Genomic DNA, 14,005 nt, shown 5'->3' on the forward strand with positions numbered 1-14,005 from the left:
TGGCTTCGGTAGTTCAGCCAGATGATGCTAAACTACATTCTGCATCTATTACAACAGCGTCACTTCATAGCAGATTGTCTGGGTGCTGCCTGCAGTCAAGACCTTTCATTGGTTAAAAACCTTTGACACATCAGGAAACAATAAATACAGCAAAGTAGACCAAGGACTGTTGAGCATCTAAAATCCTGTGTCAATCAAGAACAGGACAACATTCCTGCCCCAAACGTCCAGCAGCTGTGTTCCTCAGTTCCCAGATGTTTGCTGACTGTTGCTGAAAGAAGAGTAGATGCTACACAGTGGTAAACATGGCCCTGTCCCAGCTTTGAGACATGTTTCTGCCATCAAATTCAAAATGAACTAATATTTTTCTCTTAAAGTGGTACATTTGATATGTTTTCTATGATCTGCTGTGAATGAAATATGGGTTTATGAGATCTGGAAATCATTGCATTCTGTTTTTTAGATTCTATCCGATGCGCCATCATTTTTGGGGGAATTGGGGTTTTATATTTTGTGCTCTGAAAAATTTTTGTTTCAACTTGTCTTGATTCAAAGTGTTATCTTGCTTGAATTGAGTTACACCTGTTCTCCTGGCAGACTGCATCAGAAGAGGATGTACCTGCAGCAGCAATCACAAGGCATGGGGCTGCAGACCTACTTCAACCAGATGCAGATTGATGAAGGATCCTACCCAACAGGCAGCACTCCGCTGGACCCAGCGGCATCCCAAAGTTCCCCTCAGGGCTCCCCCATGTCAGCCACCCACCAGCCTCAGGCCCAGCAGCAGGGCAGCCCTCAGGCCTCACCTCCATTCAGCCACGCTCATAACCTGAGCCCTGTGATGGAACCAGGCGAGGCCCTGGGTTATGATGCCTACATGACCCATCACCACTACACCCAACATCTGCCTCCAGGATCTCACCTCCACCACCAGTTCCACCACCCTCAGCCTCATGAAGCTGCTGCCAGCAGCCTGGGCTTCAGCTACCCTGGAAGCTGCGAGCAGCAGGTCCTGGGGCCCTCCACTGAGGCTCTTCTGCCAGAGCAGTACGAGTTCTCACTGGATCCCGCCTGCCTGCCCCCACCTGCTGGAGGAGAGGTTAATACCGGAGTTATGGGTGGAGTTTTGGCTGCTTCTGGGCAGTCTGACGGCTTGGGCTTACCTGAGCTGCAGGGCTCCCTCTTGGACAGTGAGATGATGGAGACTGTGGACTCGCAGCATGGCTTCGTACTGGTCAACTAAAGCCAGCTGAGGGGCTTTATAGAATGCAGTATTAAGAAATGAGAATCCACACAGCATTGAGAGCAGAGAGAATGGAGATGTAAGTGGAGGCCATAAGCGTAGCAACAAGGGAAGGAAGTGTTAATTTTTGTGCAACTAATACAAACTTCATTTCTTAGTTGTGACGAACCTCGACCTTTCTACCAGAATCCTCCCTTAACCTACCTCCCTTTCTCCCTCGTCTCCTCTGTTCTCGTTCTCATCAGCCCTGTGAGGCAGGAAGAGGCCCGGTATGTGGCACAGCGGGAGTTTCACTGTACTGACTCGGCGAGGTTGCTGTTGTCACGTACGTTGTGTGAGTACTGCGCCGTGCAGCCCAATGGGGGGGGGTTGGGATGCCGCACATCCCGGAGGCCGATGGAGCGCAGCGAGTCAACTATGGTTTGGAAGCAAACTCATTTAAGACCCGACTGTGTGGCAACCAAAAGCACAATGGCTGGCAGTGCTTTTTGTATTTAAAACAGGACACCATCAACAACAATAGACTGGTTCTCAAAACACTTTGACTTTTTTTTCTCCTTCTAAGAAACTGGTAGTTTTAGAAAAAAAATATTGTAAAAAAAAAAAAGAAAATAGAAATTGGCCCTCATTTATCACGGTACCATGAAGATGCCCACAGTGTTTTTGGCTTTTTTGCAGTTATAGAAGTTATTTAAACACTAATGTACAAAGCCCAACATGGCTCTCATGCATAGGCTCCAACACTATCATTATACATTAAACCTCTCAGTACCTAAACCGTACCCTAAACCTGCTACATTTTTGCTTTTAACCATGTCTCCAAGCTATTACGTGGGTTGACTAATGAGAATATTAATGTAAGCTATGTGTGATATGCATTTTTTTTTTAGCTCATTGTAACTACTGATCCTGATTTTCTTATACTACTGAACTGCTTTTTTATCATTCAATCCAGCTGCACACAGCTGCCAGCTCCAGCTGTTATTGTACTGGCGGAGATGACCATCAGTTTTTGCGACGAAATGGCTACACCTTTGTTTAACAGTTGAATTGTGGGTCATGCGTGTGCCTGATAAATGAGGGCTGACGTAATTAAAACGTTAGGATCAGGAAGCTGCGATGTGAAACAGTCGATATTACTCTGTCTTGTTTTTTGTTTTTGTGGCAATACTGAAGCAATATTAATCCTTAATATGGAGGGGGATTTGTGAATGAAAATAGCCTCACCAGTACAGCCAGCTCTGATTGGTTCCCGGGGCCCTCCGTGTCGTCAGAAGTGACATCACTTGAGCCGATGATGTAACCAGGAGATAATCTCTCGCTTACTTTCCACAGAAGTGCAGGGACGAACTCGGAAACAGCTGTTTGGATGGTACTGTGCAAAAGTTTTAGGCTTTAAATCGGGTTTGAGCGCCCTCGACCTTTAAAACAGAACTGATTCTCTTTGGTACACTCGCACGCAACCTTCCCAGGTACTTGGCAGGTAGGTTGTTGCGAGCATCTTGGAGAACGCGATGACTTTTTACGTCATACTGATTCAGCGATGGAGATCAGGGCCGCCCTGCTGGCAAAGAAACGAAACAATTGAATTGAAAGTTCCTGAAACCTTTTGCACAGTACTTGGTGTAAATGTGTGCGTGCGTGTGCGTCGGTGTGTTTGCACAATCCAGAATTCATAATTTTCACAGCATTTGTTATCATTGCTGAACTAGACAAACACTGTATTGACAGCTTTATTCAGAATAACACAGTGCAGTAGTAGCTTTTAGATTAATTCTGGTTTACATCCTCAATGCTCCAGTCATGCCACTGTGTTGTTTTTAATCATGGATGATGTTTATAACAATGAAACGACCCCTGAAAGAGCCCCCTGCATTAGATTTTATTAAAGAATGTGTTCTCTCCTACGCTAAGGCTTCTGTTAGCAGAACATCAGTCAGCACACACTGGATCTTGACTGTTGGCTCACCACCACTCTGACTGACAGCAAGCCAGCAACAAGAATGAGAGATTATATATTTGTTTTGTTTTGTTTTTAATTTCTTCACAGCACTCGGACTGTGTTCAATCTACTTGAAAAACACAGACGCATCTTCTCTGACAGATGATTATGATGATTTTTTTTGAAAAATGATCACAATAATAGAGAATAGGACTGTGACCATCTGCTACACTGTCACCTTCAGTGGTCATATGAGTTAGCCTTTAGAAGTGTTTGTAGACGAGGCAGTCCCCCTCGCGTTGTGGACGGCATTGACCCGGAGTGAAGAAGGTGGTTTGACAGTTAACAGTTTTCAGTGAAGGGAAAATAATGTGGACCAACTGGGGCTGCAGTGTTGGTTAAGACTGAAAGGAAAATCCATCCTAAAATGCTTTAACACTGTTCCACAGCAGATCGTCTGTAATTAATTAACCAATTAAACAATCTGCTGATTATTTCATTGGCCATCTAGTTGTTTGGTTTTTTGAGTGGCAGTGGAAAAATGCTCATCTTGCTTTAAGTATCACGACCCAGCTCATTGATATTTCTCATCAACTGTCCAAAACTCAAATATTATTGAGGTTTTACCAGATACTGACATTAACCTGTCACTGTGGCAATCATGGTCCAGTGACTAGGCCGTCATTCACTCAGGTTTCAAGACGTTTCAGTTAGTCAGTGAGCGTTACTAAGGAAAAATGCGCATGCCCTGCCCAAAGCTTTGCGATTGCTTTGGCTGCTAGCAGGTTACCACGGTCGCCTGTAGTTTGCATGGTACACGGCAAATTGTCCACAGATGCTCGCCAGCTGCAGGTGCGATGCAGACCAGAAAAGGAGACAGTTGAAACACGATGGCTTTCACTTTGAAGGCAAAATATTCCCCATTTCTTCTTTGCATCTTACATCTTCCCGCTTAAGTAGGCCTCAGCTGGTAGTGGGTATTTGCAGACATGTCGGCATCAGAGACCGCTGCAGTCTGCTAGCAACAAAACCAACCACGTTTTTAATGCAGTTGACTTGATTGATCTAATGCAGGGAATACACTCACGCCCCCCACGCAACCTGTGGTCATAGAACATTTAACATGACAGGCAGCGTTCAAGTAATGAGAGTGACAAACCTCATTTCTTTAACTCACTCTCTGGTTCTCGCAGTAGAATTGTGGTGTATCGTTAAAAACAAGAGAGCACCACTGATGTGGACAAACCTCATTCCCTCCCACATTTTGTTTTAGCCAGTAGAAGCTCCGAAAGACTCTGACACAACACATCTGTCATGAAGTCACCTCTCTCAGGTTGCAACGACCTGTTCTTGCTGCTAGGTAGCTTGGCTTATTAGCCTGTGAGGAGAAATGAGTCACCCAACATCATCCAGCGAACCCAAGATCAGACTGGATTAAAATGGTGTTGGCGTCCTTGGCCACAAAATTTTGAGAACCCTTTACTTGAATAATGCCACCTCTATAGCAAACACTGTAGTAGAGTTCTGACGTCAGTCCCTCAGGATTTAAGAGAGAGCTTAGTAAGTCACCATTTCCCACATTTAACAGTCAAATGAGCAAAGATATCACCTTCAGAAACAATGGCCTCAATAGACCAGAGTGCACTGAAGCTAGAAGACCTGTTGTAAAACAAGTCTTGTGGTTGCATTAACAGTCCCACCCTTGACTTTATAAAACTAGTCCGTGAGCTGGATGTGTTTATGGTGTTATCTGCCCACATTTTATTGACGCAAATAAGCTCACACCCAGTTTGTGGGTCATGCTGAAATTGTCCTTTAGAAAGAATGAAGTCCGCTGAAGTGTGTGAGCTTTGTTTACAATGAAATAATTACTCTGAGGTTTGAAGAGCATTAGATTGTTAATAATGGTGGTGCAAGAGCATTAAAGGGTGGATTTCTCCTTGAAGTGAATATTGCGATAATTGTTTTTCATTTTGTCAACGGCTACAGGATGATCTGTGGAAGTTTGAAATACTGGAGCACTTTGACAGCAAAGGGGAAGAAGAGATGTAGCGAGAGAGGAGAAGGTGGGAAGGGTTCGTTTTTGCTCTGCTTGTTTTTTCCCCTGCAGATTAAAAACGAACCGCAGATCTGTAAGGAGACACCTTTTTCTCCGCTCTCTTCCCCAACAATAATGGAAACAAAATGACAACGGAGAAAAAAAAAAGGCTTTCAAAAAAAGACCTGATGTAGTAACACTTTCTTCAAATGTTGTTTTTAATTCAAGAAAAAGCAACACGTTTGAGTTTATTATGACGTGTTCTGTGTACAGATTAGGGGTGTAATGAATCGTCGGCGCGCGCTCGGTTTGCACCGGATTTTGTGTTAAACGTGAATAGTGTTCAGTGTGCCTTTTACTTTTTCGTATTTTCAGTCTAAATTGATTTTGAAATGGCACCAATACTTCCTGTCGGACCCTTTTTTTGTTGTTTATTTTACGATGATTATTTCTTCCTCTTCTGTATTATTTTCTTCTTCTTTTTTCTGAAAGTAAGTAGAGCCAGGTTTTACAAAGGTACAAAACCAAAGTCGCTCAGAAGTTTCCCTGTACGACCCACCGTGTGGAGTTTTGGAGCTTCTTTGTCAGCTTCTCTACCTTGCTTTTTTTTTTTCTTATTGGTCAATCAGTGTATGCCATTTAAAAGTATTATAGCAATATTTCTCTAGTGGAAGACTACAGTCATGAAGATTCTAGTTGATGTGTTTCCAAGTATAATTTCACCTCCTGCTGACAACAAAAAATCTATCAATAGAAATCCAGTTTTATATTTACCTTCATTGATGTTGACCACACATAAGCTAACTTGCTGTTGAGATTAAAAAGGTTTATTGAACAGAAGAGTCTTGTGTTTGTGTGTGAGTGTCTCTTTGCAACAACGCCGTTCATCCTGGTAGTTGGCGAGTTTTCTCCACTTAGTCCAGTTGTCCTATAACTTCACGCTGCAGCCGACTGATAGTGCCCCACAGTGGCGCGGCGGAGGCGTGGGTTAATGAATCACGCTCAGCGCTCTGTATAAGCAGTTGAGTCATACCTGAACCTGAAACCGCTTCAACCAGAGCTAATCTTCTCAATGTGGACAATTTAGCAGAAGCCACAAAACCGGTTCAGGTGCAGCATTAAAGTTTATATTCTCCAGTTTGAGACTTGCCAAGTAAAACTTTCTTGATACCAGTGAACACTTTCATTGTTGGCAGGAACGTTGTAAAAGAAACACTCAAAGAATCCTGAACTGATATTAATAGGAGAAATGTGTAACACGCTTTTGAAATACTTGCAGGCATTTTTTTGTATTTTTGTGATGATGTGTCCCAAACTTAAAATGATAATCTAGATCGATCTCTAATCCCTAAACTTAACCAAGGAAGGAAAATGGCAGATTCGCCTGGGTAAAAGACCGAAAGTTGAGGCACACAACGATGTGTGCTGCTGGCAAAGTTTCTGGGCTGCCTTCCCTCGTAACAGCCATCCCCCAAGAGTCTCTCCATCTAAAGCGATGCATTATCAGGGACTGTAACATAGTCATTTTAACTGAATTAATCAAAGTTGACAATTGATTATATATGTGAAGGATTTATGTGCTAGTGATGATTGAAATTAAAGGTAATATAACCCACTGGCCACTTTATTAGGTACACCTGTTTGGCTTGACTTTAAAACATGGCCAAGTGAGTCCAAGTATTTCAGAAACTGCTGATCCACTGGGATTTTCCCACATGACCATCTCTAGGGTTTACAGAGAATAGTCTTTATTTGAAAAATGAGCAAACACTGTGGCAACAGTGGGAAGGAAAAACGTCTTTTTAACAGGAAGGAAACTCCAGCAGAACAGGACACGGAGGGGAAACCTGCTGATACCGGTTGAGGTTGAGGGGAAGACGATGGGACAGAAACTGGAAGAGAGCCACAGTTTAATAATAACTAATGATTAAAACCAGAGTGCTCTACAAAGACATTGAGTGGAAAAGTTGATCGAAGAAGAAACAGTGCATTGTGGGAGGACACCAGCAGCCTAGGCCTATTGCCTAGGAACTATCTCGACTAGGAACTATATGCTTTATCAAAAAGGACATTTTTAAGGCTAAGGGGGGAAGAAATATAGTAAGGAAGAAATTGCCAGAAACTGAAAATATAAGACGCCCTCCTGCTCCTCTCTCTAAGCCCCTCCCCCCAGACAGTCACATTCACGTGCAGGTTAAAAATAACACAGGATTCCAGTCCTGCAAGCCCACTACTAAACCAATTTCTTTCTAATATTGTAGAGTCTTTACTTTTCAATATAAAAGTGCCTTGGGGCAACTCTTGAATTGAAAAGCGAATTGAAGTGTGCCACCACATCCTCCATCTTAAGAGTGTTTTTTTTGTTTTGGATTTTTTTTGTTTTTGCTTTTTTGCTTTTTATACAAGTCATGTAATCAGGTCTGAAAAGACCTACAATTGGTCAAAATCTTTTCTCACGGGCTAGGTTTTCCAAAGCCTGTAAACAAAGCCCCAAGAAGATACAGGGGTCTAGTTTCACCATAGAGTACTTTTGTTTTATTCTGATGTGACACCTTTATCCCTAACTCATTTCCTCAAAGTCAAACGCTTTAAAGGAAATGTGTATTCCTCCATTCCCAACAACAGAAGTGTTTAAAATCTAATATACTGAGTGGTCTCTAACGAGAGCAGGCCTGGAGTTAAACTGTTCAGTTCTTTGAAGCAACAAACACGCTTTTTCATTCTCATCTGCCTTTAAAGAGACATAATGCTAAAGATAATCAACTTAACACTGACAACAACAGCTTTAAATGGCAGAACTTCTTATTTCAAAGAGCTGTAACAAGGCAGACAAACAGGTGACATCATGGAGCAAAAATATCTGCTTCCCTAAATACTTTTTTGTGTTCCTTGGGAGTCGTTAACCATAAATACTGAATGCACATTTATCTGATTAACCCTTGGTAGCACCTAAAAAACGTACCCCTTATGAGGTCCTAGAGCCAAAAATCGACCACGCCATAAAAAGTGCTATAAAAAGATTATACATTAATATTTTATTCCACTTTAAATTAGCCAATCTTTCAGACCTACTTCTCCTTGAAATATTCATGTCAAGTTTTAATTACATTTCGCGGATTTTAACCCTTTATATCCCGGTTTTGTCACATGAGCGCACGGCCGTTTTTGGCGAAAAAAATGAAAAAATGAAATATTTTCCATAAAATACATTTGAAAGTTATATTTTATTGTACTTTTAATTAGGCCTTTGGGTGGACCAAAGATTGATACCAACAGTCATTTCGATCGCCTTTTATTTTTTTTGCAGGAGCGCATTTCATAAAATGCACACACTATCGGTCCCAATCGACCACGCCCAAAAAAGTGCTATAAAAAATTTTTATATTAATATTTTATTCCACTTTAAATTAGCCAATCTTTTAGACCTACTTCTCCTTGAAATATTCATGTCAAGTTTTAATTACATTTCGCGGATTTTAACCCTTTATATCCCGGTTTGGTCACATGAGCGCACTGCTTTTTTTGCCACAAAAAACATAAAACTTGAATATTTTCCAAAAAAAACATTTGAGGTAATATTCAATTGTTATTATAATTAGGCCTTTAGATGGACTAAAGATTGGCACGAACAGTCATTTCGATCGCCTTTTATTTTTTTTTTCAGGACCAGAAAATGGTCTCCAGGCGGCAAATGCTCCTCCTCTAGGCCGAAATAAGTGCATGTTGCCGGGGTACATCGCGACGATCACCGGGGCACGATCACCGGGGACTGCTTTTTCCAGCCCACACGTCCGATACCACGTGACAATAAATACGTCATTTCCTGTTGACGAAAAAAAAAATGCACCCTCTCGTGGTCCTAGGGACCAAAAAATGGTCCCGTCCGATCAGCGGGCGAGGCCGCCGCTGCACGCCGGAAATGAGGCTTCATTTCCCGCAGGTCTTTCCAAGAAGCCCGCTGTTTTCCAGCAGGGATCAAATGTGGAGCAAGGGCGTCACCCGGTGGCCAAATAAAAAAATTACAATTCTAAGGCCTTGAGTCCAGAATGAAAACGAAACCTAAGCCATCACACAGATATTAACGGTAATAATTGTGCAGTGAAAAATAGCGAAAAATAGCGTTTATAAAGGGTTTCAATGGGGCGATTTATGGCTCTAGGACCTCATGTGGATGGCGGTTTTTAGCTTAGCCACCTTAAGCTAATCGAATAAACGGAGACGGCAATTCTAAAGAAAAATGAAAAAAAAAAAGGGTTGGAAGGTTTGGCTATATTCTATTCAACACAGTGAAAATGGCCTAATATTAAAAAACGCTGTGGATGATAAATGGCCGTAGGTACTACCAAGGGTTAAAACACCACAACCACATATCAATTAGACAACAAACTCACACTCTGCCTCTCTGTTGTACAACCAGCTGTGAGCAACTGCAGCGATTTTGCACGTCTCTTTTACGCTCGGCGTTAACGGAGCAGGAGAGGCTGAATAATTCATCACCACTGATGCGACCCAAAGGCCCGACCAGTCAGAGAGATCACTGCTCTCATATCACGTTTAGTCCATCTCCATGGCAATCATCTGTCAATATTTAGCAAACTGCATGAAACTCAAACACCTTTTTTGTTCTGATAGTAAAGTGCACCTGAGGAAGGGGAGGGGGCTGTCCCGAGCAGAGCTCCGATTGGTTGACCTCAGCTGCAGATCTCCAGCCTGTAAACACATTTGGAGCAAAATGTGCTTCGAGAAAGCAGAAGAAGTTCTCAAAGCTGTTTCAGTGCAGAGGCTCGCTCCCTCTTGAGTGGAAAGGGATCATGTAGAGAGACCACGTCAATCCAATCAGCCCACTCAGACAGAGAACAGCTAATCCCACTAATACACCACCAGAGGTAGGTGATGTAGGTGGAGGGCAGCAGGGGGGAGGGGAAGGCAGGGGTCAATCTGTTCATGGAAACCAGGGTCTCACTTCTTTTCCTGGGATCAGACCATGTGCACAACATGCTGCTGGTACTGCTGAGTCAAACTCATGTTTAGTCTGTGAGCTCTGCATTACAGGAGATGACAACACCGGGCTATTTTGATGCACTTTTAATTTCGCCTTTGAAAAGTGCAACCTCGCCGGCAAATTTCCCTAAAAGACGGCACCATTTTCCAGTCAAACGTGGGTATTTATAGAACGTATTCACCAGCACAGTGGAATGCTGCTGAGACCTCCAGCAGGCTGCCTGTGACAGACAGAGAAAAGAAGGCTGATACAATAACAGACAGTGTAATCTTTTTTTTTTCCTCCCCTCGGTAAAATATTACAATATCAGAAGCCTGTTCACTCATCAGGCCAAAGTATACTGTAATGACATCAATGGTTGTCATGACAACGGGAGGAGGGTGGATGACAACATCCTACTGCGTCTTTTAGAGCAGGAGATCACAGCACTGTTCAGGATTAGAGATGCACCAAAAAAGAGAGAGAGAGACAAATACTCTCTCAAATGCAGAGGAGAAACTAAACTTCTGTAACAAGCGATGCATTTTCTTTTCTTCATAATGTAATTCATCTAAAAAATAAATAAATGTATTAATAAAAACCTCTAAAAGCCCACTGCAGGCTTTGCAGTAAGTGAGTTTGAGGTAAATGCTATAGCTCTGCAGGGCATCCGCCGAAGATTTTCTTCTCTAAAATGATCTCCTGTTCGAAGGAAGGTCACGCAGCGCTCCCATTTCCTCCTCCACTGAATGCACACTGATCACATGCTAGCCAGCAGATGGACAGAGTCAGAAAATCCCAGCACACATGACCCAGTAGTGCCTGGAAAAATCAGGTCCTGCAGGGGCTCTGAGCTGGATGTTACAGCCGAGCCAAGTGTGAACCACACACTTGCTTGAGCGTTCTTCGTGTGTGCTTGGATATTATTTAAGGGCGGGGTGTGGGGGGGAGAAAAAAAAGTTTGTACAGCTTATAAACCCCATGATAAAAGGCAACAGAATAGAAGAGGAGGAGGAGGGAGCGCTGAGATGACAAGGTGACTTGAGGAGGGAAGAAAAAAAAGAAAAATGAGTGGGCCAACGTTCCTCTTCTCCCAACTGATATTTGTCATTTGTCACCCTGAGAGCGTCTGACCTCACTCGTGTGTGTGTGTGTGTGTGTGTGTGTGTGTGTGTGTGTGTGTGAGTGAGCCGTGCTGTGTGGGGGCTTTGCTTGACTCCTTTCATTATAAATGACATGGTCCTGGGAGGCAGCTGCATTGACGTCAGGGCTCTCAGCTCTGTCAGGGGTTCTAGCTGCTGAAAATCCCCCCGAATAACAGGATCTAAATAGATAGGAATAGGTTGCTGCTGTTTCATTACTGCCTCATGAACTCAAGTGGATTTAGAGGGCAGATTAGCCCTTGTCCTCAAGTAATCGTCTTTTAATGAAGATTTTTGGCTGTAATGGGGAAAAAAATGTGCTTCAAAGCTTCTAGATCACCAGATATTTTAGAAAGAAAGAAAACAACCCTTCATTATTTCATATGTGTCAAGCCATGTCTGAGGTATGGTTTGGCTCTTGTTATCAGTCTCACAGGTTCCATCTACCATCAAGCCTCCTCCTTCTCCTCCTACTACTTCACACCATTTCTTGAAAAGCACATCCTGCCTTTAAGCTGCTATATTCTCAATGGCTCTCGAGTGGGTCCTGCTGTAGCAGAATGTGCTGACACTCAGCAGCCACACCAGGCTGTGCATTACAGTATGTGTGCATAATGTGCTCCGGAAATTAGGGCTGGGTGGAGGATAGGGAGAGCACACAGCTCCAAGGAGGGCTGATGGAAGATTTGAGGCGATTAAAAAAAAAAAAAGTAAGGTTGGGATTCTCATAAAGATCCCTGCCATGTGATTCATTGCCTCAAAGCTCTCTGCTGACTCCTCATTTGGAATGAACAGAAACGTTGGGGCATCTCGGATGTGCTGCACATAGCATATGCATAACAAGTAAGTGGCATGTTATTCATACGCTTGCTTACAGCGCATGTCCACTTCCAAACCGAGCCCTTATTTTGCAGTCTCCCTCTCCACAGTAGTCGAGATGAGGGCAGGTGTCAGCTGCAGACCCTGCTCCTGCTCTGCATGGTTCCCCGTGGCCAAAACAGCCCGCAGGACCATCGCTTTCATCTCTGAACAGCTGCCTACCAGGTCAGAACTGAGCAAATATGAGACCAGGAGCTAGTGAAATTAATGCCACATTTTCCTGCAGACGTCGACAGGCTGAGAAGCACTCCTTCCAAATCGAACAAAGAGCATTTAAATCACAAGGACAAAATTGGATCTTTCTGCTTGTGACCAACTTTCCAAGTTGTTGATTAGACTTAAATATACAGATACATAAATCCACAATCTTCTTGTAGTGACAAAGAGACCGTGTGTTAGAATGCCTGTGTTCATCATAAATGCTGGAGGGGGGGGAATTAGACGTTGTCCTTTAACCAGAAATATGTGATCATGAACCCCGCTTTGGGGACAGAACTGTGATCAGACTCAACTTCACTGCAAGAAAACAGGTTCAATCATTAAGCCAAAGTGACACAAGTGATTTTAACGCCATGTTAAATCAGAATGGGCAAGTCCCAGCCTTGAGCCACTGCTTTTTCTTTCTTTTCCTTTGATGCGTCACTTGCTTTCAATTACTTCAACTCCTTCAGGCACATTTAACCGATACGTCAACTCGACTCAGAACTTAAGACCAGAAACCCTCCAAATTCATCCAGTGCACATCGCCAGAAACTTCAGCTGTTTTCTCTCACTGATTGCATTCTGACTCACTGACTTCTTTCAGTGGTGAAATCATTTCAAGTACTATATCGGGAAATTTCAAGCAGAAAAGCTGAAAGTCATTCTTGATTATTATGGTAGCACTTTGATGCCCTTCTCATACGGCCAAAATCATGAGTGACCCGCCAATTGTCAAAGCAGGCCACCATTATGTTGCCTTTTGTTTTTTTTAAGGGGGTGGAACAGCTGTTTTCTATGAAATCTTTCCATGGGCATAGTCATAGCCTATAAACCAATGCTGAAGTACCAAAGTCTACTTTGACTATACATATATATATATATCTATATGTGTGTGTATATACACACATATGTGTGTGTATATACACACACATATATGTATATTATGCTCTCAAAAGTTAAACTTAATATCAGCTCTATCTAGTAAGTTACTTATCTTCAGTTTGCTGCAAAATCAGATTGTCAAGCAGAGAAACCCTAAAAGCTGCCATAACAGTCAATTAGTCTGTAGTGAATAGGGTCATGTTGGCAACTTACAATCTGTTTCTGATAATACAGCAATTAACCACTACAAATCATCAAAAATCAAACATCTGTCTTATAAGACAGATATGTGGCACAACATATGTCTTATCTTAATTTATTTAATATTCATGTTTGGTGTCCCTGTAATGGGATAATATTGCATTACCCACCCCATACTTTCTATCCAGATGGAAACTGCCTCTTGGGAGAAACCAGTGTTGTGGAAGTTTTCCACAGCCCCCTATGCACATGGCACAAGGGATCAATGGCTATGACTTCAGTCACAGGTCCTCCATCCAGTGGAGTACACTGTAGAACAAAGTGGTAGACATCTCTCTTCTTTCCCATCATCAAAACACCAGATGAGGACTATCTCTAGGAAGAATGGTTCCATCCATCCAGCAGGGGTTTGTAAATACAAAGAGACCCCCCAAAAGACAGCTTTTACTGGTTTTTCCAGAAGCTAAACATCCACAGCAGGCCTGTGATTTGTTGT

The 14,005-nt window shown here is 42.8% G+C and overlaps 1 protein-coding gene across 2 annotated transcripts in view; it reads left to right on the forward strand.

Moving 5' to 3' along the window:
- The window catches only part of sik2b (salt-inducible kinase 2b), a 50,832-nt gene extending 44,820 nt beyond the window's left edge, over positions 1 to 6,012 (forward strand). For both annotated transcript variants that reach the window (XM_085370641.1, XM_085370642.1), the window contains exon 15: positions 598 to 6,012. In XM_085370641.1, coding sequence (XP_085226767.1) covers positions 598 to 1,243 — 646 coding nt within the window. In that variant the 3' untranslated portion in view covers positions 1,244 to 6,012. The remainder of the gene's footprint in view (positions 1 to 597) is intronic.
- The last annotated feature ends 7,993 nt before the right edge of the window (positions 6,013 to 14,005 follow it).

The sequence above is a fragment of the Diplotaxodon limnothrissa genome, linkage group LG14, assembly GCF_057381915.1.
Source record: "Diplotaxodon limnothrissa isolate DT_005_m linkage group LG14, D_limnothrissa_male_GT1.1, whole genome shotgun sequence".
NCBI classification, from domain to species: Eukaryota; Metazoa; Chordata; class Actinopteri; order Cichliformes; family Cichlidae; genus Diplotaxodon; species Diplotaxodon limnothrissa.